The sequence below is a fragment of the Pleurodeles waltl genome, chromosome 8 (assembly GCF_031143425.1).
Source record: "Pleurodeles waltl isolate 20211129_DDA chromosome 8, aPleWal1.hap1.20221129, whole genome shotgun sequence".
Classification (NCBI taxonomy): Eukaryota; Metazoa; Chordata; class Amphibia; order Caudata; family Salamandridae; genus Pleurodeles; species Pleurodeles waltl.
Window position 1 is genome coordinate 1,450,735,507 of NC_090447.1, and position 22,817 is coordinate 1,450,758,323.

At 44.4% G+C, this 22,817-nt stretch overlaps 1 protein-coding gene across 1 annotated transcript in view; it reads right to left on the reverse strand.

The window, feature by feature from the left end:
• TMPRSS3 (transmembrane serine protease 3) overlaps positions 1 to 22,817 on the reverse strand; it is a 179,730-nt gene that overhangs the window by 42,115 nt on the left and 114,798 nt on the right. Inside the window, exon 9 of the mRNA XM_069203555.1 lies at positions 9,129 to 9,271. Coding sequence (XP_069059656.1) covers positions 9,129 to 9,271 — 143 coding nt within the window. The remainder of the gene's footprint in view (positions 1 to 9,128; positions 9,272 to 22,817) is intronic.

The window sequence follows — 22,817 nt, forward strand, 5'->3', positions numbered from 1 at the left end:
AGGGCTCAAAAGCAGGGCTGGCCTCTGAGGGTTCAAGGTAGGCTCTAAGCAGCAAAGCAGTCCTTCCAGATACAGCAGCAGTCTGGCAGAGTACACAGCAGGTCACAACAACAGGCAGTCCTCTGACAGTCCTTCTGCAGATCAAGTAGTAAACTGAAGAGTGGGTCTGAGAGCCCTATTTTTATACCCTGGTGTCCTGCTCCTAGAAGGTGAGAGAAGATTCTGGAAAGGTTCTTTAAAGTTCTGGGAGTTTCCTGCTTCCCCTGCCCTGGCTCTAAGCTGGCTTCACTGGCAATACAGGATCATTATGCCTATTGTGAGGAGACAGGACACAGCCTATTTGGGTGCAAGGTGGGCTGTGCTCAGCTCCGCACCGCATCCTGCCAGTTGATGAGCCATTCCAACTGTTATTTCCACTATTGTGTGACCATCTGGGAGGAATTCACAAAGTCCTAACTGTCAGTTACACCCAGGCATGTGACCTAAGGCAGGTTGCAAGCACAGAGGGCTAAGGGCAGTAAAAAGCAAACTTTCTAATAGTGGCATTTTCAAACTTGTAATCATAAATTTGACTATTGTTAAAGAAGGTTTAGCATTACCAATTCATAGGTACAAAACTTGACATATCTACCTCCTCTCATTTAGGAATTGTCGCTTACTAAATGTAATAAGGAATCCCCAATATTTTCCTACAAGAAGGGTTTGCCTCACAGTAAAAAAAAGAATTTGGGAGTTTTTCACTACTAGGACATGTAAAGCTTAAAAGTACATGTCCTACCTTTTAATTACATAGTACCCTGCCACCTACCCGGCTACCTAGGGCCTACCTTAGTGGTGGCTTATATGTGATAAAATGGGAGTTTAAGATTAGGCTAGGGATTTTAAATTCCAAGTTGACATGGCAGTGGTACACTCCATTCAGGCTGTCATAGCAGACCTGGGACATGTTGTAAGATGCTACTTAAGTGGGTGGCACAATAAGTGTAGCAAGCCCACTGGTAACATTTAATTTACAGGCCCTGTGCATATGGTATACCACTCTACAAGGGCCTTACATGTAAATTGAATATGCCAATCAGGTACATGCCATTCAAACCGAGTTTAGGGGAGTAAGTGGTAAAGTGCACAGAGTCCTAAGGCCAACAGAAGCAAACATCCAGAAAAAGTAGAGGCAGTAGGCAAAAGGTTTGGGGGAACACCACCCTAAGGCTGACAGGTCTAACACATAGGTTAAGTTAAGGTTGCAGCACAGTTACTAAATCACAGCACAATGCAGCACAGCAGCCGACTTTGCTGTGCATGTTGTGCAAGGAGGAGAAGGTAATGCAGAACCATATTTTGTAGAAGTTGTCTGCTGCTGCTCTTTTCCCCCATGCCTGCGAAGAAACAGGGTGCCTAGAGCCGCTGCACCATATTGCAAAGGTTTGTGCATGCTGTTTAGCATAGGTTTGGTGCTGGAATTGCACCCTTTAAGCTCTAAATCCAAAGCTTAGACATTTTTTTAAAACATTTCATGCATTGGATTTGTGTTGTACAGGTAGCTCCCATGCAATGTGTGAAATTGTAGAAAACATTTTTTTTTGTTTAATTCCTGTTAGCACCTGCCACCAGGATGCATTATTTTTTTATGCAAAGCCAAGTCTTCGCAGATCTGGCTTTGCATTGAAATCCATGGGTGCAAAATAGTTATTAGCTTCTCTTGTGATCTAGCAGACACATGGCTTCCTCTGGGTATTCCTCATATGTTTAGACAGTGCAGATAGTTCCCTACCAGATCTCCAGAGCTCTGTGTCTCCTTGACACTGGAATGTAAATCCTTTATGAACACTTTGAGCACTTTGCCTCACTTTGCATGACTTTGCAGCGGCGCAGTCTTAATAAATCTGCCTCCGCAACTTGAAAACATGATGTACAGAGCTGAGTGCAGCAAGATAAGAACGAACTGCATCAGTCAAGTGCCGTTTCTCTTTTATCCTTTTAATTGTGGTCATCTGCCAATGGCTGATGGCTGCACTACTTCCCCAGTGCTGGCACTTGAAGGCTCCTTGCATGGAATCATTCATTTTCCTTATATTTCTGTGATGGAAATTCCAGATTTGCAGGAATCCACAAAATGACCCTAGCACCCAGCATTGCACCACTCGTACCAATAAAAACACTGTGCCACTTGTGTTTGGGCCTAGTACCTACGATAGAAATGGATCAAACTGGGGTCAATAGGAGTCCCCTCGCAAGGGCTCCCATTGACCTTGGTTTGAACTGTTCCTGTCAGAAGCACTAGGCCCAGCCACACAAGTAATGCAGCATTTTTATTAGCAGAATCGAGGAAATGCTGGGTGGTAGGAATTTTTTTGATTCCTCTGGATTCCAGAAGTTTACATCACAAAAATTTTAGAAAAATGTGTGATTTCTAGCAAAGTTTGAGGATTGCAAAGCACTGTGGGTAAGAAACCTCATGGGATCCACACATGACACACAACCCTAAAATCCACTGGTTGTCTATTTTCCAATAATGTCTGCGGTTTGTAGGTTTGCAAGGGTGGTGCCACAGCATAGCCCCAAATACTGTGGCTACCGCTATTGCCTATCTACCAATGTAGGACTGCCAGGTCTTTTGTGTCATGGTCACGTGCGACACCCATACAAGTGTGGTACTGTTCTTATCGGCGGACATGTGGGAACTCAAGGTGATAGGATATGTGTAGCTCCCTGCAGATTTCAGAACTTTCTGTCACATTAATATAAGGAATATGTGTGTTTTTTACCACATTTTGACACTTGCAAGGGCTTCTGGGTAAATTGACCTGGTGAAAGCCAGCGAATCACCCCTGGACTCTCCTAGTTGTTTAGTTTTCAAAAATGTGAAGGTTCACTAGGTGCCAGCTGAGCTAGGGCCCAAAATCCACAGCTACCCACTTTACTAAAAAAAGGGTAATTTGTGAGTGGAAAAATGTGATGTATTCATTTCGTTTTTTTGAGCCACTTTTTGGCAGTAGGTCTACCCACGCAAGTGAGGTTCCATTTTTATCAGGAGATTTGGGTGAATGCTGGGAGGAAGGACATTTGTGGCTCCCTGCAGATTCCAGAACTTTCAATCACAGAAATGTGAGGAACATGTTTTTCTTTAGTCAAGGTTTGCGGTTCGCAAGGGATTCTGGGAAAAAAAAACCCTGGTGATAACCACACAAGCCACCCACCTTGGATTCAAAACATGTGTCTAGTTTTCAAAAATACGAAAGTTTGCAAGGTCTCTGTAGGTGCCGGTGGAGGTAGGGCCCAAAATACACAGCTACGCATTTTGCAAAAAAAGGGTCAGTTTTGAGTGGAAACAGGTTGTGGTTTTGGTCATTTCCTGCTGTGGGTACTAGGCCAGCCCACAAAAGTGAGATACCATTAGTATCAGAAAACATCTGGGAGCATATAGTAGTAAAACATTTGTTACTACCAATTGGATTTCCCTGCATTTGTGCCTTCCAAATGTAAGGCAGTGTGTAAGAAAGAAGACATTTTGAAAAATACCCTCTAAATTAAATGCCTGTATGAGTACCCACAATTCAGAGATGTAAAAATAACAACTGATCCCAAACTCCATATCTTGTACTCATTTCAGAAATAAATAGTTTTCCTTGATACCTGTTTTTCACTCTACATATTTCACCATATGAATTGGCCTATACTCAGTACACAATTAAAAAACACTGTACCATGCAGCTCAGTTGTTTCCTCTGGGTACCTTGGGTTCTTGGATAATCTACAATTCCTATAAATCCCTGCAACCAGAAGGGGCTAGTCAAAATAAAAGTATAATGCTTTTGTAAATCGGCCATCATGACAAAAAGTTACAAATGAAAATGTTGTCACAAAAGGCTGTTTTCTCCTCCTCATTTTGAATATTTCTTTATTTCAACAGTTAGTTTCTTTAGAAAAACCTTCAGGGATCTACACATACGACCCCTTGCTGAATTTGAAATTTGGTCTACTTTTCAGACATCTATAGCTTTCCTGGATCACCCATGGGTTTCACACTGGTTTCCACCACAAATTGGAAGTAGGTTGAGATCACACAAAATAGGAAAACAATGGGCCACCTATTTGACAAATGCCAAAACTGTAGGAAATTAAAAAGTTATTTTATTCAGTTCTGCATGTTCATGAAAGCTTAGAAGATGGTGACTTTAGCACAGCAAACTGTTCATTGATGCAATTTTTAGGAAAAAACAGGCACTTTTATCTAGAGCCCTTTTTTCATATTTTCCCCCATAAAATCCACATTTAGCAATTTTTTGCTTATTTTCCCAGCCCCCTCTAGGAAATCCACAAACCGTGGGAACCTTTAGAATCTCCAGGATGTTGGGAAAAAGGGCAGAATTTTGGCATGGATCTCTTATGTGGAAAAAGTTATGGAGCCCTGAGCGCAAACTATCTCAAATAGCAAAAAAGGTCTCAGCATGGGGGTCAACAGTTAAAGGGTTCATACAATCTGAAAATGAAGGGCAACAGTATGGAATGGTGACCATACTAAACAAGTGCAAGATTAGGACATCCATAATCTGAATTAATAGTCAATTCCATGCCTCTACATGGTCTGACGCAGTGGTTCTTAAACTTTTGAACACTGTGGACACCAACTTAATCATTACTGAAATCTGAGGCCATTGAGGCAATTTTGGAATCAGAGGACAACAGCCTTCTTTATTTTGATAATTTGAACCCCAAAACAATACACAAAAATAAAGAGACAGCATTTATCAGACAAATACACAAATTATGAAATAGTGTCTTTCATTCACAAAACAAATATAACAAGATCAAAATTTTAATTTGAAGATGGAGCTTGTCTAAATTGAACTGAAGTCATACATCCTCTATGCTATATTCTGTTCAATGCACTTGCACTGGTCCCACAAACCAATCTAAGGATACCAATGTAATATTTAGGCCCAATTTCAAATTCCTTCACAATTACAGAACATTTAAACTTTTTCTTTTTGACATTTTGCTTCTTTATTTACACACTTTATAATTCTGTAAATATTATTTAATTTTCTAAGCAGACGTGGACCTCCTGTGAAGTCATCACGGACCGCTAGGGGTCCACAGACAGTAGGATCAGAACGACTAATCTAAATCCTTCCTGAAGGAGTTGCAAGATATTATTATTCTCAATAAAAGTCTATCCTTGCTAAAATCCCCCGCTCCTTAGAACCTAGGCTGGATAAAGCAGGTTACAGATAGTGTCTCAAGCACTGGATGGCTAACCTGGGACATTTTCAGGTGATTAACATGTGTTGATTATACAATAATATCCTGATGGAGATTTTACCCCCATCACGGCAGCCCCTATCCACTTAAGGGATGCCTCCACACGCTTATTGTGTATTAAGCTACTTCTAGACAAATACCACACTGAGAACCTTGGTGATTTTCAGAGAGCTCTTACAACTTATCTGTTTGTTGATTATGTTTTTCTTCGTCCCTTTTGGTTGATTACAGTTCTAGTGCCAATATGCCTCTCGGCAATGTGAACATAGTGTGCTTCAAGTATGTTGTTCATTCAGTAAGTGTAGGAGAGTAGAGTGAGCACAGAAGTTAAACAACACAAAAAGAAAGGCACAGGACAACGGGGTGGTCACAGAGAGCACAGAAATTCAGGATGAGCCTATTAGGCATCGGAAAGCAGAGTGAGCACAAGGGGATCATGGAAGCAGAGTTAGCCCAGTGAACAAAGAAGAGCAAGTGTCAACAAGGAAGGTGCAGGTACACAGCACCGGGGCATAGAAGAGTAGGGGGGTAACAGGAAAGCAGGGTAATCATAGGAGGTATCCCGGTATTCACATGAGGCATTGGAAACAGCTTCATCACCAAGATGCATAAGAGAACATGGTGATAACACAAGCAAGTGGACAGCCTGGTGATCCGAGATGGTACAATGGAGAAGGATATGAGCAGAAAGACAGGGAAGTTGGATGAGCACAGGAAATGAGTGTGTGCACACGAAGCATGCAAAAGTATGTTGAACAAAAGGGACAGAGAGATCCTGGAGAACTTAAAAGAGGGAAGGGAGCACAGGCAAGCCAGGTAAGCACAGATGGTATCGGATTATGGTGGGTTTAGAACCAAGGGAGAACAAGATGATAACTGGTGGCATAAGAGAGCCTGTGTGATCATAAGAAACTGAAGGCCAGATTGAGAAGTAACTGGCGCAGCGCGGTGGTGCGCCAAAATCAGCAGCACCACACTGTACCAGTTTTGAAATGCAGGAATGTGGCGAATTTACAAGAATATGGCGGCACCCCTGTGTTTCCCCCTGTGCCGGCGCTAAATTAAGCAACCTGCGCCAACACAGGCATTTTTGCACTGTAGTGCAAGGGTGGCTGCATTGAGGGGTGTGGTTATTTATGTGCAGGAAGGTGTCCCTTTCTGTACATAAACAATCATCCATGACATTTTGCTTATTCTATGTGTGGTGTAGGATGCAGCACACATCGAAAAGGCAAAAAAGAGGAGGAATTAAAGTATTCCTCCTTGTTGTGCCACGCTAACGCCAACGCCAACCTTTGGGTGGCGTTTGCGCTGCCTCAGATTTACGAATTCTTGTAAATCTGGGGAGCATCAAAACCAAGTTGCCACAGAGAAAAGAGGGGATTGGCATTCTGGAGGAATGTGGTACCTGTGCAGTCAGTGCAGCAACATGACAGTGGTATACATCAGGGATGGGCGGCACACAGAGCTGTGATGGACAGGGCAGAATAGAGCTGTGAGTATCAGAACAGGAGAATGAGTTAGAAAGTTCTTCTGGGACACGGTGTAGGCAGAGCATAGCAAAGTGTGGCACAATAGGAAAAGTAGCATAGCCATTGTAAAGCCGACTATTCTGGTCTTTTGCATTTTTATTGTAAAGATGTAGCTGCCTAAATAAAAACCAAAAATACCAATGGCATCTAATTTTATTAGAACAGTACAGGTTCTTCCTCCAGGACAGGATTAAAGACTAGTGAGTCAGAATTAAGCAGCATGGAATATGCCATGTGTTACTCTATCACTAGACACACGTTTATGTCTCCATCTCTGATCGAAGGAGTTAGGGCTAGACAACAAAATGTCGGGGCTGTTCTTTCCCAAAAACTCAAGTCCTTCAGATTAATAACTTGCTGGAAAAACGACACCAAACACGCAACAATTGGAAGACAGACCATCAGAGCAAGAAAAACAAGGCTTTAGGAAAGAAATTGCAAGTAACCACATGGCCACATCAAACATCTCACCCTTCCCTGGCAACATAAGACTCGTGTCATCAAACAACAAGAAAAGCCCTGAAAACTGCTACTCTGCAGAAACCAGGCGTCCATCAGGGCCATGAAACACTATAGATGCCACATTAGCTGCACCGGAAGAAATGGATGTTTTTTCAGTATAGGCTGGTGAAATACATATGTGCATTGTGAGGCCTACCGTAGACTCTCAGAAACTGTGCATAATACTGTCACCTCCAGTAGGGTCAGTTTCCAGCGTCTTCAGTGTCAAAGAAGAAATCTGGTGATTGGGACTGGATATCATGTGGAGACTTTCTAACAGCCACAAAATCTTTGGACATCTAGGAGGGGTGTGAGAGTCCCGTCTGTAGTGTGTGACTGCTAGTCTGTGACACTGAAATACACAAAAAACTATCCACAAAAGTGATTGGTTGAAATCACTCTTGACCCTGCTCCAATAGAAGCGGTTCAGCCCACACCACAACGCAAGGTCCTCCCTGAAATGGAAAAAAGCAGTCCAAGACCAGTTTCACCCTGGTTTGGGGCCCTTAAGTCCGGTGTTGCTTGACTCCATTGGCACAGTGACCATGGACCCCTTTCTGGGCATGCTCAGCGCACTTACATTGGAGAGCGCATAGTTATCTCTAAACAGCTCGTCAGTCTAAAAGTAATGCTTCATTAATTCAGCCACAACTGATATCATTCAGATATGTCTGTGTAAGAAGAGGTATGTCGAAGACAAGTTAATATTATCATGATTGTTGACAGAAGGAAACTAAGGGGCATATTTAAGAAAAGTGACGCTGCATACAGTGCAGCGCCTCTATTCTTGCACCCCTTAGCGCTCCCGTAATGCCACCATGTGTGCGCCATATTTAAAATATTGCGCACCATGGCAGTAGTTAGGGGACTAGTCAGAATTTTTTATGCTAGTCCAGAGCTTTGCAGGATTAGCATCAGAAATGCTGAGGCCCATTTGTTCTGTTAGATTTCTTTGTGCCATTTCATTGGCCCACCTAACGGGGAACACCCCCTTTGCATACATTATGACTGCCACAGGCATAATGTAGAGCAAAGGGTTACAAAGTGGCGCAATGCATGCATTGTGCCACCTTGTAAATATGGTACAGCATTTTTGGCCTTCCAACGCCACATTAGCGTAAAAAAATTACGCTAATGTGGTGTTAGAATGGCACTAGGGGCTCTTAAATATGCCCCTATGTGTGCTGTGTATAGCCGTGACAATAGGTTATACAGATCAAGCAGTTGGTAGCGAGACCTAAAAACTGGTGATAGGGAATTTCATAGCCTCCTTTTAATCTTCATGTTTACTCTTGAAGAGTCCCTATCATTAGCGGTATATGTGTGTGTGCCTATGGGCCAGATATCTAAGGTATCGACATGATAGGCTGCCGTGTGCGAATCAGTATTCTTGAGGTCAATACAAGCAATGTATGAGCAGGAATAATGTAAAAAATGTATTTCTGGGACACAAAGTCTGATTCAATTGACACATACATATTTACAAATCGTGGGCTTTCCCGGACCTGGCCCATGGATGTTTCAACAGATTGGTAAAGGATACAGGGAGCAGTGAGGCATATTTGAAGGAGATTTGTTCAAACAACAACCCAAGGGCACCTTCTGCAGGGAAAGGCAAAGCACACAGAAAAAGGGAGGAAGTCTAGTTCTCAGGAATGATTCACAATCACTGAATCTGTCATATCGTGAAGGTTTCACACATGGCAATTTTCATATCACACATGCAAATATTAGCTAAGGTAGTTCTCTGGTAACACCCTCTTGCGTATGATAGAGCTACAATAGATGGAGAACATATACTGTATTTGCAAGGGAAAGATTGGGACTCCCTACCTGGCACGTATCGACCCCGCCCTCCAAAAAGCCAGCACAAAGCATGGATGATTTGATGTTTCCAGCATAGACCGTCTTGGAATTGCAAACTTTGGTTGGAATCAAGCGGACACCAGCAAAGTTCATGTGTGGAGAAGAGTCACCTGTGTACAGACAAAGAAAGAGCTTAGCATCTCTACTGAGGAAGCATCAGTCCATTGCATTCAGCCAGGTCCATGGTACTGCTAACATTATGGCAAGAAGCAGCCTTGAAAAAGACCAAGAGAAAGTATTTTTGATCATTGTGCTACATACACAATAATTTGAAGGTGTACTTTCTCACCATTAAATGTATATCTCAGCTAGATACTGCCTCTAACACTATCAGAATTAATGAGTTTGCCAATGGGCTGTATATTGATTTGACAAGATTTCATCAAACCAATATGATATCTAAAATATTTGAAGTGCACAGATTTAGACCTATACTAAAATCAACTAGAACTTGATGCAGAGAAGGTGCCACAGACCTCTAACTCTTGCTGCAACCATTCCAACTTGATATGAGAGTCTCCATCTCAAATCCTGTTAGGTAAATGTAAAGTTTCAGCCAGCTCAGCTTTATCCAAGTCGAAGTTAACGATCAGCGAAATCACCTCAGTTTTCAATAACGTTTTAGGGAATATTTATGCATGATATAATGAGCAGTTTTGTATGCCGTTCACTGATATAAGATTATTGCTGCACAAAAGAAAATTATTTCTCAAAATGGCTGCCTTATTTACCCCATGTTGGAAACTGGGTCTCAAGTTGGCAGAGGTATGCACCCTGTCCAAGTAGAGACCACAAGCCTGGACAATCTGTGCTCACCCTCAGGTAGCTTAGCACAGAGCAACTGATCGAAACAAGACCAAAATGACAATAATCCAATCAGTAGAAGTCGAGAAATAAATTTTTAAAGAATATCTGAAAATATAGTGCTTAGAAACACAAAGCGTCAACCGGGACATTCTGGTTGCGCTTGACCAGGGTAAATGTGAAAGTTCAGGCCAACCGCAATGGACCACGGGTTAGATACAGCAGCAAAACAAGGCCCGCTCTAAACAGTACCTTCTTGAAGGGTGCGTTGACATCAAGAGCATGATGCGATGAGCAGTCAGAAGCAATGCGTCAGCTTTGGTCCTTAAGGTGTAAGCAATGCATTGGGTCCGATTCGTGCAGTTGGAGATTCTCTGTCGCAGAACCCTTTGTGATGAAGGTGATGCGTCGTTGTTGAGCCATGCAGCCGGCGATGTGATGTCTTTGTCCTCAGCTGCAACGTGATGCCTCTGCGTTGAGGGGGAATGCTTTGGTTGCGACAAGCACAACAACAGTGATACTTGGATTTTGCAGGAACACAGTGAGAAAACCCACTTCCAAGGGCCTAAAACTAAATTGGCACCAATTGGCAGGGCAGGACTCACAGTTGGCAGAGTCCCTTTGGTTCTGGAGATGTAGAGATGCAGGTCCACTTTTTCTCACTCCCAGGCAAAGAGGGCAGCAGGCAGCAAGGTAGGCACAGCAAAGCAGGAGTCCAACAAAGTGAAGCAGAGTCCAGAAGAGACACAGGGGGTCATTACGACCCTGGCGGTCGGTGGTAAAGTGGCGGTAAGACCGCAAACAGGCCGGCGAAAAAAAAAAATGGAATTATGATCCGCCACTTCACCATTCCGACCGCCATGGCGGTTTAGATCACTGGGCTGGAGATTGGGGTCTCCAGCCCGGCGGTCGTCACTAGACCGCCGACTGTATCAGGACCCTGCATACCGCCATGGATCTCAGGTGGTTGGGAACCGCCATGAGATCCATGGCGGTAGGCATTATCAGTGCCAGGGAATTCCTTCCCTGGCACTGATAGGGGTCTCCCCCACCCCCAGCTACCCCCACGAATCCTCCCCCCACATCCCCCACCCCCGTGCCACCACCCCCAAAGGTGGCACAACCCCCTCCCCACCCGACCCCAAACATGCACATATACACACCCCTACACGCACACACCCCCAACATGCACATATACACACCCCTACACGCACACATACACCCGACAACACATACCCGCACACATACAAACAGACATGCACACCATCCGACCCGCACACATTTCCCATACACACATCACCCCCTGCACGCATACCCTCACTCACTCAACCCCTCTACACTCTCACACGCACAACCCCATGCACGCACACAACACCCCCCCACTCCCTTCCCTAAAGGACGATCAACTTACCTTGTCCGTTGATCCTCCGGGAGGGGACGGGATCCATGGGGACAGCTCTGCCACCAGAACACCGTCACCAGAACACCGCCACACCGAATCATGGGACGTGATTCAGTGGGTGGTGTTCTTTTGACGTGGCGGTGGAGGTTGAGCAACCTCCACTTTCCTGCCACCCGCCAGTATGGCTACTGGCGGCTTTCCGTACGAAAAAGGATGGCGGCCTGCCAGCGGCCATAATACGCGGCACGGAAGACCGCCACCACTGGTGGTCTCCAGCAAGGCGGTACCTCGGCGGTCTTGCGAAAAGACCGCCGAGGTCGTAATGACCCCCACAGTCTTTTCATCAGCACAGCAGTTCTTCTTCCTGGAGGAATGTCCTCAGGTCTAGAAGTGTACTGACTTGGTAGTATCCGGGATCCAGTACTTATACCCAGTTGTGCTTTTGAAGTGGGGGAGACTTCAAAGAGAGGCCTTTGAAGTACACAGGTTCCCTGCTCTTCCTGCCTTTGCTCCAGACTCACTACAGGAGGGTATGCAGTTCTTTGTGTTGGGACAGGCACAGCCCATACAGATTCAAGTGTTAGCTCCTCCCTGCCATCCTGCCGAGGATGACCATATGATGTTGTAATAATAGAAAATCCATAGTCTGTTGTTTCAAACTTCTTTATTGAAGAAGAGGTTAAACAGATGACAAGTAAATAAGAATAGAGGCCAGGAGAAAACTACTGGTCCCAACGACTCTCCAGTCTCATGCCTCGAATTCTCCCCAGGATCAGCTAGGAGTCTAGAATCCACCTATGTTTTAGCTCCTGTGACATATATATTGAACAAAAGACTATGACACCTGAAAACAGACTATACCACAGACCCATCAGGATGTTAATGGCCCATCAGGATGTGGATAGCTTATTAGGCACACCTAACGTAATTGAGTCAAATCAGGGGTGGATGCACAGGAAAATACGCCACCAATGGAACACCTTTCCAGCTAAAAATGTAATGTAACACAGCACAAGCAGATGGATTATGTTTCATTTCTTTACAAAGCCACATATGGTGGCACATATTGGCCTTGCGTGACTTTGTAATTCTGTATTGAGGAATTGTGATGCCTTCTGTCATCTTGCGTGAAACAAGGACAATGCAGGTCCTTAATAAATCTGGCACTTAGGGGCATATGTGGCAACATTCACACAATCCAGGGCAGCAAGCAAAGTTCCTGCACTGTGTTGCATGAAAGAGAGACAGCAGAATTGCACCAAACCTTGAAAAGATATGGTGCATTTCTGCTGTCTCCTAGTGCTTGCGGCTGTGTGCTGCCTAGCGCCAATGCAGTCACCCTTGAATCATGGGTATGCATTATGAACAGGATGTTTCTGTGCAGGAAGTGGTACCTTTAGGCACAAGAACAACCCTTAGAAGCAATTTCCTCTTTCTATGCATACTAAAAATACAGCACGCATCGAAAGAAAAAATAACTAGGAGAAATACAAATATTTCTCCTGGTTGTCCCTACTTCAGGGGGACATAACATTTTGGCACAATCTCAGGTTTACTCACCTTAGTAAATCTGGGATTGCATCAAAATCCGTGGATGGATACACAAGAACACCCATACCGCAACCACGAAACACTTCCCCGACGCAAAGTAATGTAAGGTAGCATTGTGGGCTGCCTTGTGTTACTTTTTATTTACTAAATCGCAAAATGAAACGCACAATGGATTTGCATGGCTTGGTATATGCTAAAAAAGAATTTTGCGTCGGGGTGTGCTATAGATGTAACAAAACCCCAAAGTAAATACGGGCTTAGGCCCATATTTATACTTTTTGACGCAAAACTGCGCCAACGCAGTTTTGCGTCAAAAAAATTAGCGCCGGCTAACGCCATTCTGAAGCACCATGCGGGCGCCGTATTTATTGAATGACGTTAGCCGCCGGCGCTGTCTGGTGTGCGTTAAAAAAAACAACGTACACCAGGCAGCGCCGGCGTAGGGGGAAAATGGCGTATGGGCGTCCACAAATGGTGCAAGTCAGGCTGAGGCAAAAAAATCCCCACAACCCGATTTGCGCCATTTTTTTCCGACGCCCATCCCCCATTGAAATGACTCCTGTCTTAGCAAAGACAGGAGTCATGCCCCCTTGCCCAATGGCCATGCCCAGGGGACTTCTGTCCCCTGGGCATGGTCATTGGGCATAGTGGCATGTAGGGGGCCACAAATCAGGCCCCCCTATGCCACAATTTTTTTTTTTTTTAAATACCTACCTGGACTTACCTTAATGTCCATGGGGTGGGACCCTCCAGCCTTGGGTGTCCTCCTGGGGTGGGCAAGGGTGGCAGGGGGTGTCCCTGGGGGCAGGGGAGGGCACCTCTGGTCTCATTCTGAGCCCACAGGTCCCTTAACGCCTGCCCTGACCCAGGCGCTAAAATCCGGCGCAAATGCGGGTTTTTTAGACCCGCCCACTCCTGGGCGTCATTTTTGCCCGGGAGTATAAATCCGACGCAATAGCATCGGAGTCATTTTTTAAGACGGGAACGCCTACCTTGCATATCATTAACGCAAGGAAGGTGTTCACGCAAAAAAATTACGCTAACTCCATGAACTTTGGCGCTAGACGCATCTAACGCCAAAGTATAAATATGGAGTTAGTTTTGCGTCGAATTTGCGTCGAAAAAAACGATGCAAATTCGGCGCAAACGGAGTATAAATATGCCCCTTAGTGTTTAAGATAAAACAAGTGCTTTTAAAGATTTTAGTAATTGGTAATCAAATTGTAATTAGTGCAAACATATTTTTTGTAAGTGTGCATTAAAGGTACACTTCCAGAACTTTGCTGACAATATCCTTATATTTAAAAAAAGAATAACAGCCTGAGTTAATTCCAGCCCGTGTGTAAGCGTTTATACATGGGTCGGAATTGCGAGTTACAGGTATTTACTGTATCTGAGAACGATCAAGCTTCATTCAATTTTAGCAGGTCAAACCTGGACGAGATTTACCAGGGAAAATGCGTACGGTATTTACCATGCAGATTTTGGTGGTTTAAACACCAAAATCTCTAAGCTATTTCCGATAAACTAGTAATAAGTGCTATTTATTGCCCCTGAAAAATTACATACTCTCTGGTATGTTTATCAGATGCGCGAAATAGCACCTGCACTCTTAATCAGGGACAAAATATTTGGCACCATGAAGTTCCAACCGGTTCCTTCAATTAAAGCATATCCTTGCACCCAGGCAGCCTTTACATTTGCTGAGAAACCATTCACACACATTTACATTTCCTTGAGCTAACAGGCACCCTGATGAGAAGGCCTGTTTGTTCTTTAGTTTTATCTCCCTGGACTTCAAGCACAGGAGACTCCACACGCTCCTTAATCCCAAGCTCATTTTTAACAAAGCACATGGAAACTGTTTTTGTAAAATTAAAATGGCATGGTCATGTTAGTCCTCATAGATCCAATCCACTTTGACCTCTGCTTGCATGCAGATTTTTTTCAGGTGAGTTGAGTGTTTACTAGGGAGAAAGACAGCAGGGTCATCTTCAGGCGCAAAGCTCTTATAATCCAGACCCCTAGGGCTGCAAAGTAATGGCCCATGAGAAAGAGGAAAGGAGCAATATCTTTGGAAGGAATTAAAGAGATGGCCCAGAGGAAGGGTTGCTATAAGGGTTTTTTGCATTTACAAGTGGACTGGTACAGCTTCCTCAGAGAGATCTGCTGAGAAATGTGGAGAGATATTTGGGCTTTTTCATTTTATTTAATTTTTTTTAAAACAAGGGCCCTTAGTTCAGCAGGAGCAGTGGCACAGAGGCAAGTATTGTGGGGGATCACTGCACCCCAATTTTGACTTTCTTTCTCGAAAAATTGGGGGAGGGGAGCCCTTTTACCTTGCTAAAATTAGGGATGAGGTTAAGTTTGTATTCAGGGAACAAGGCCCGACAACAGGGGCCAAGAGGTTGGAATCTTTCCCCCTATTTATGTATTTCTTTTACATATATTGGCAGTCACCCTGCTTTAGGCCTGATGCCTTGGAGTGACGGCCAAGTGGAGTGGGCAGAAGACAGTCTGCTTCACCGGGCTGGAGGTATCATTAGTTCTGTAGGTGGTGTGGCACTGGGACTCATGGGAGTAAAGGACCAACTGAAGCCCAATTAAGGCTGCTTTACTATCTTTCCTGGTTTGTATTAGGACAGTATTCATTTACTGTTACAGCATTGCTGTAGGCATCAACCCAGTGGCCTAAGGGAAGGGTTTACAACGGAGTGGAACAGGGAGGAAGGATGGAATGGAACTTAGTTGAAGTTCGGATACAACAGTAAATGGGAGAGCCTGAAGATGGACAAGATGTGGAGTGGACAGAGCAGTCCGGCTTAATTTGGAGGCAGTTTGCAAAGTATTTGTGCAAACCTTCAAATAGTAAAATGGTGAGAACTTTGCAGAAAAAAATACCACATCAAGTTAGAAAAATAGATCTGACTTTAATAAATTTTAAAGATCAAAAGAACAAAAATCCAATAAGTAGAACCTGAGATAATGATTTTTTAATGGTTTTAAATAAAAATAGCGCCAAGAAGCATAAAGCGCTAAAATGGGTTATCTGGTTGCGCCAGACTGGGACAATTTCCAAAGTTCAGGCCGACCGCGACTGATCATGGGCCAGCTACAGGGACCCAGTTAGGCCCACTGAACAATAATACCTTAATCTGAGGTTGGGGAGTGTTGCCTGGATTCGGGACACAGATGGGTCGCTCAGCAGAGAAGACGTGCAGGTTCCTACATGTGGTGAGGCTGCGAGGTCCAGATCCATCAATGTTGAGGATCCAGATGACGGGGCTTGCGATGCAAAGACTCATGTCAAGAATGTGTTGCCCAGTCAAGCCCATGCGTTGGTTCCCATGAGCAATGGAGCTGTAATACGGAGTTTTGGTGGTGGCATTGAGGCTGCCATCAACAGGGATGTGAGGACCTTTACCAGGGAATGCGTCGCACAGTGGCATTTCTGAAGGCGATGCATCAATCCCAAGATGCGGGGTGCAATGGTCATGTGAGTCTTTTGCACAGGGTCCAATCCACGCAGCAGCAGTGAAGCAGCAGTTCTGCAGAGGGTGCGTCGGTAGTGCCGCGGGTGTTCAATTTCACTGGTGCAAACACCTGAGGTCCACTTCCAAGGGCCCAGGGCTGGGATGGCACCACTTGTTAGGACAGACTAACAGATGGCAGAGTGCAGATGCAGAAGCAGGGTGGTTGGAACTCATTTATGTCCCTAAGACTTCAGATAAGGAGGCCAGCGAGCTAGCCCTTGGAGTCACTCTGGGTTCAAGTTGTGCAGGTTCAGTCCTTCTCACCCAGGCAAGAGATTAGCAGGCAGCAGGGCAGCACAGCAAGGCAGAAGTTCAACAAAGCAGTAGTCTAGCAGAGTGGCAGTCCATCAGCAGCACAGCAGTTCTTCTTCCTGGTAGACTCTTCACAGGTCTGGAAGTGTTCTGAAGTTATGGTATCTGAGGTCCAGTACTTATACCCAGCCGTGCCTTTGAAGTGGGGGAGACTTCAAAGACATACCTTTGAAGTGCACATAGTCCCTGCCCTTCCTGCCCTGGCTACAGACTCACTACAGGGGGTTATGCAGCTCTTTGTATGGGGACAGACCGCTGCCTATTTAGGCATAATGTATGCAAACAGGGTGTTCCCTCATTAGGGCTTTGAAAAAATGGCAAATTTTTTTGGGCACTTTTAACGCCTGCTTAGAGCAGGCATTAAAAGGAGGCACACCATTGTTTTTGATGGCCCTCAATGGGCTTTGCAGGATTAGAATCAACATTTGTGACACTAATCCTGCAAAGCTCTGAACAAGCGTCAAATATTTTGACAATAGTTCCCCTAACTACCACTATGGTGTGCCGTATCTTAGATACAGCGCACACATGGTGGTGTTGGGGGGCGCTAAGAGGTGCAAGAAAAGTGGCGTTGCACTGGGTGCAGCACCACTTTTCTTAAATCAGGCCCATTGGACCTTATACAGATCCCTCCCCCTCCCCCACCACACTCCTTTCACAGAGTAGTTTAATGATTGAGACTGATGGATTCTTCAATCCGCACTGGCACTAAAAGCCTGCCTCTGCCACTGAATCAATGTGAAGCAGCACATTCTCATACTCCTGCCTCTGCAGAGAAGCAGGGACTTGCTGTGCTCCAACTTTGGATCTCAGCAGTGTGATGTGTAATAAAATGAATTACCCTCTTTTTATGGTCCCACTACTACTACTGTTTCAGTGAAAGGATCATTAATGGTAAAGAGATATGATATATAATTGATGAGTGGCAGTTTTAAATTACTAATGCCTGAAAGGCTGATGAATATGGACTCATCATTACATAATTGGCTCTTAAAGTCGTTCTGTGTATGAATAGCATAAGATCCATGGGAGGATTAAAGCTGTCTCTAACCAAACCTAAAAAAGGCCAAAAAACAACATTAACTGCCACCTGCATGCAAAAAGACTGAAACATATTGTTGTTATGATGCGATTCAGACAGACTATGCGAAGGTGTGGTGGTATGGAACACAGACATTTTCACCTGCAATGCTTTTCCGCCTGTAAAGCCTTGTCATAAAAAAGTTCAGAAAATATTTATTTTGATATTGTAACACACACTTAGGTAGAAACAGCCCATGCATCTTTCATATATGTTTGTTTATGCCACCACTCTGTGGAAGTCATTGAGTTTGTGCAATATTAATATCATGTGCATATGATTAGGAGCCTCTGCCACAATTCCTGCCCAGTGGTAGAAAACTATCTGCAGCACTGCAGAGAAATTTGCAATAAGAGACATCCATAAAGCACCATAGAAGTCCAACTTTACCCAAAAACAATGTCGCATGCCACAGTGAAAATACATTTTAAAAATAGACTGCTGTTTCTTTGTAAATTTTAGGGAGTCCACTCCTTTACTTCTGGAAGTCAGACAAAAGTCCTTAGAGCTGTAGTTCCCCCAGTGTGCAGCAGGTGCAGTCACACAGACTGCAGTCCTTTGCGGTGCAGACCGAGGTTCCAGCACGGCACTCCTTCTTCTCTTTGTAGTTTCAGGCAGGGATCTGTGTTGCTGGGCACCTCTTGCATATTTTTTGAGTGTTCCTGGGTTGGCAATCAAGGTGGCACCCCTGATCAGTGGGGTGCAGGGTGCCATCTGGCTGGGGTGGCAGGAAGTTGGGGTGATCCTGTGTTCTGTCCTAACTCCCATTCTTCCTTCGAAGACCAGATTAGCTACCAAGCCCCCTTCCTTCCTGCAGCTTGCAGATCTCCACCCACCAAATGTCCCTTTGTTTCAATGCAGGCACCTTCACACTTCATTAAGGCAGTTTGGCTCTGCCTGATTGAGCCTGGCCAATTTGAGAGGAACTGCTGGAAGGCTGGATTTTGGCTCATCATAAAACATATTTTATATTGGTCCCACTTATAGTTACAAGGCACTTAGGGAAGATGTTAGGGGTGACATACATGTAAAAATAAGGTACCTTGAGACTTTGGATTTACCTTTAATTCCAAAGTTGAATGTGCATATACATTTAATTTATAGGTAGACTGCAAAGCAGGGCTGGTTTTTAAAGTGAAAGCAGGTGATACAGCAGTACACACATGTGCACTAAATCTGCTGGACCGTTACACCTACATGTCCAACGATATTCTATGAACTTACAGGAAAGTTGTCATGCCAATTATAATGATGCCTAATTTGCATATATCATTTAGTCAGAGCACAGGCCCTAGGTATGGTTAGCAGAGCCCAGGGCACCCTCACAGTCAGAGAACCAGCCTCTAGTGGTCAAAAATGGGGGAGAAAGTGGAGGGACACTGCAAAAAGTACTGGTTTCTCATACTCAGATCAGAGCAGAAGAAGCCTGAATTTCTGACCCAGCAGCAACGCAGCTTCATCGTGTTTACTAGGCAGGTTTGCCCCCTTCCACTGGAGGTTTTTAAAGCCATAAAGTTGGTAAGTCCCAGTTTTTTCAGAAGGTTGACACAACAAAGGAACAGATCTTGAGGGTCAGGATTAACTCCATCAGAAGCCTCCAGCAGAGGTCAGGGAACAGGGCAGCAGCGTCCAGGACAGGTATAAGTGGGGGCAGGTCCAGCCCTTCGAGTCCCTTCACAGGTCTCAACAGCAGGTGAGGTCCTTCTTCTGGTCTTCAACAGCCACTAGTCTGTGGGTGAGGGTGTCTCCTGACCCCTCTCTAGCTAATATTGGAAAAGCTCCAAGAAGTAACCCTACCCACTTTTGCAGGAGATCATGTTTACCCTACTGCAAGCAACCCCACAGTTCTAGTCTCTGGCTAAATCCAAGATAATGCAAGCCTCCTCCCCTTGTGTAGGGCCGGTGTGCCCACCCCTGTGGTGTAGCCAGGGAAATGCCCACTCCCCCTAGGTGGTCACTTCAAACCAGTTCTTGGGACAGGTCAACTCCTTTTGGGATTAGTGCCTGCCTCATTGAGGGAACAAAGAAGAGCCCTGATCAGATGTTAGATAACAATTGCCTGGGATAGGGTAGACCTTTTTGAAGTTCCTTGGTACAACCCAGATGGTCATTCTGCCAGAGAAACCAAAGCACCTCACCACACCTAGGCCTTTGTGCTGCTCTGCAAGGATTTTCCTCACCTCATCAAGGGGGTTATTCAGCTGCCAGGTGACAGATGGAATGCCTGTGAATGAGTCTCCAGAGGCTTTCGTCAGGGAAAATGTAACCTTCTAAAAGTACATTTTCCCTTAATAGTTATTACAAAGTTGATTTTACCATTAAATTGTATTTGAAATATTTATTAAAAGAGTCTTTGAAGCATATTGTTGCTGTTTCCTAATTTAAATAAGTGGAAGAATTCAATCCACTGCTTTCCTATAAGACAGCCATTAGTTTTTTTTGTTTTTCCTCTGCAGAACATATATAACATTAGCTTTCTACATCTTCTACTTTGAAATGCCATGCTCCTTGCCTTCTGGGCTACAAGGTCAGCCTAATAGTGATTTGTTAATATTTAAAAGGAAGGTTTTAGCTTTTCATAGGAGTTATTTTGACAGCTTGAAGCTTAAACTTCCAAAGCCAGGCTACAGTGGCAGGTCTGCAGTCATATTTGCACTGTCACTGTAGTGCGTGGCACAATGGATGCTGCAGTTATCCAGTTACATTTAGCTTACAGGCCCTGAATACACTTTGACCCATATACCCGGGACTTATAGGTAAGCTAAATAAGGCAAATGGGACTATAACCAATTTTTACACGCTTTAGAGGTCAGGAGAGCACATGCAGCGTCCCAGTTCACAGAGTAATAAAACAGCAGTATCAGGCCACAAAACATTGGGGAGAACATGCAATAAAGAGGCATTTTCCTACAAGCGGAAAGATTCAGGTATGTTTCAGGGAACAGAAAATCATAGCACGGATACATTTACCAAGGCAGTGATAATATAATATTGTAGCCTGCTGAGGAGGTGTATATCAGTTGTTAAATGCCCTGAACCCAAATTGTACACCTGAACCTAAGGACTATAATGAGGTTGGAGGTCTTTAACAATACTGTAGCTCATGATAGAAGGCCTATAAATGTATTAGAACATGTCACCCCTTGACCATAGAATGATCTTAAATTTAAAAGGAAGAAACAGTGTCAAACATTGCAATGTTGGAGTGAAAGGTGTTTGTTGGCCACTTTTAGCCCTGAACCACTTAATTTTTATTAGTGGAGTCCTCAACATTCCAAAGTTCTAGTGGAAGATAGTCTTGAAAATCTTATAGCCAGCTGCGGCATTGGTCAGCCAGGCTCACTGTGTCCTTCCTCAGAAGGGTATAGGGCAGCAGGCAGCAGGGCAGCACAGCAGGAAAGCAGTTCTTCCAGATCAGCAATTCTTCCAGATCAGCAGTCCACAGTGACAGTCCTTGTAACAGCACAGCAGTCCTTCTTCCTGGCAGAGTTCTTCACAGGCCCAGTAGTATACTGATTTGTTAGCGTCAGAGGTCCAGTACTTATACCCAGTTGTGCGTTTGAAGTGGGAGTGAATAGAGATCTTTTCTTCCTGGCCTGGCTCCAGACTCACTACAGTGGGTTATGAAGCCCTTTGTGAAGAAGAAGGACACTTCCTATTCAGTTGTAAGTGTCAGCACTACCCACCCATCCTGCCCAGGATGGGCCATCAGTATCCCGATGGCCCACCAGTCAATCCTAAGCTCCTTTTGTTTGTGGCTGTCTGGAGGGAATACACAAAGTTCAGCTGTCACCTAGCCCAGATGTGTATTGGGAACATTTTGCAGGCACATAGGGCTAACAGCAGGTACATGCCAACTTTCTAAAAGTGGCATTTTCAAAATTGTAACAAATTTTATTTCACCATTAAAGAGGGTTCCTTATTTCAATTCCATAGGTACTAAACATGGCGTATCCCTCCTTCCCGATTAGGAGTTTCAGCTTATTAAATGTAATAAGGAATCCCCAATGTTAACCTATGAGAGAGGTAGACCTCACAGTAGTGAAAAATGAATTTAGAAATTGTTCACCACCAGGACAAAAAAAGCTTTAAAGTATATGTCCTGTTTTTCATTACGTGGCACCCTGCCCTATGGGCATCATAGGGCCGGCCTTAGGAGCGACATATGTAATAAAAGGGGAGGTTAAAGCTTGGCAAGAGGTTTTAAATACCAGGTCAACATAGCAATATAATTGCACATACAGGTGCTCTGCAATGCAGTCCTAAGTCACGTTTAAGGGCTACTTGAGTGGGTGACACAAGCAGTGCTACAGTTCCACTAGTAGCATTTAATTTATAGGCCCTGAATGCATTTAGTGCACTTTAAAAGGGACATATAAGTAAGTTAAATATTTCTTCTGTGGATGTACCAATCAAACCATGCTTAGGGGAGAAGGCACATGCACTTTAGCACTGGTCAGCATGATAAAGTGCTCCTAAGGCCAACAAAAAGAATCAGCAAAAAGGTGAGGCAAACAGGGAAAACATTTGGAAGAAGACCACCATAAGGCTGTCAGGTCTAAAAGAGGTGTAGAAGAAAAGATGAGGGAAAGGGACGAGGTACAGATAAGAGTTGTGAAATAGTGAGTCACTTGGCACCTGATGCACTGCGGAGCAACAATAAGTGGGTGGGTGAAAATGAAGAGACTGGCTAGGGGAAGGTTGTGACTGGGAAACGACATTCAGAGCAGGTGCTTGGTGTGCCGTAAAGAATTACTCGGAAGGTGGCTTGAAGGGGAGAGACATTAGAAGGTTAGAAGAGCAGAGAAAGAACACAGCACACTTTACAGTATGAAAGCAAAGAAAGACGCTTGAGACGCACTCACATGGAGTGCTAAATAATCATTCAAATGGTGAATGAAGAAAGAAAAGTAGTTCAATGATGTCCATGATGTCCATGGAAGTTTACAGTTTATCCAATAAAAACTAAGGAC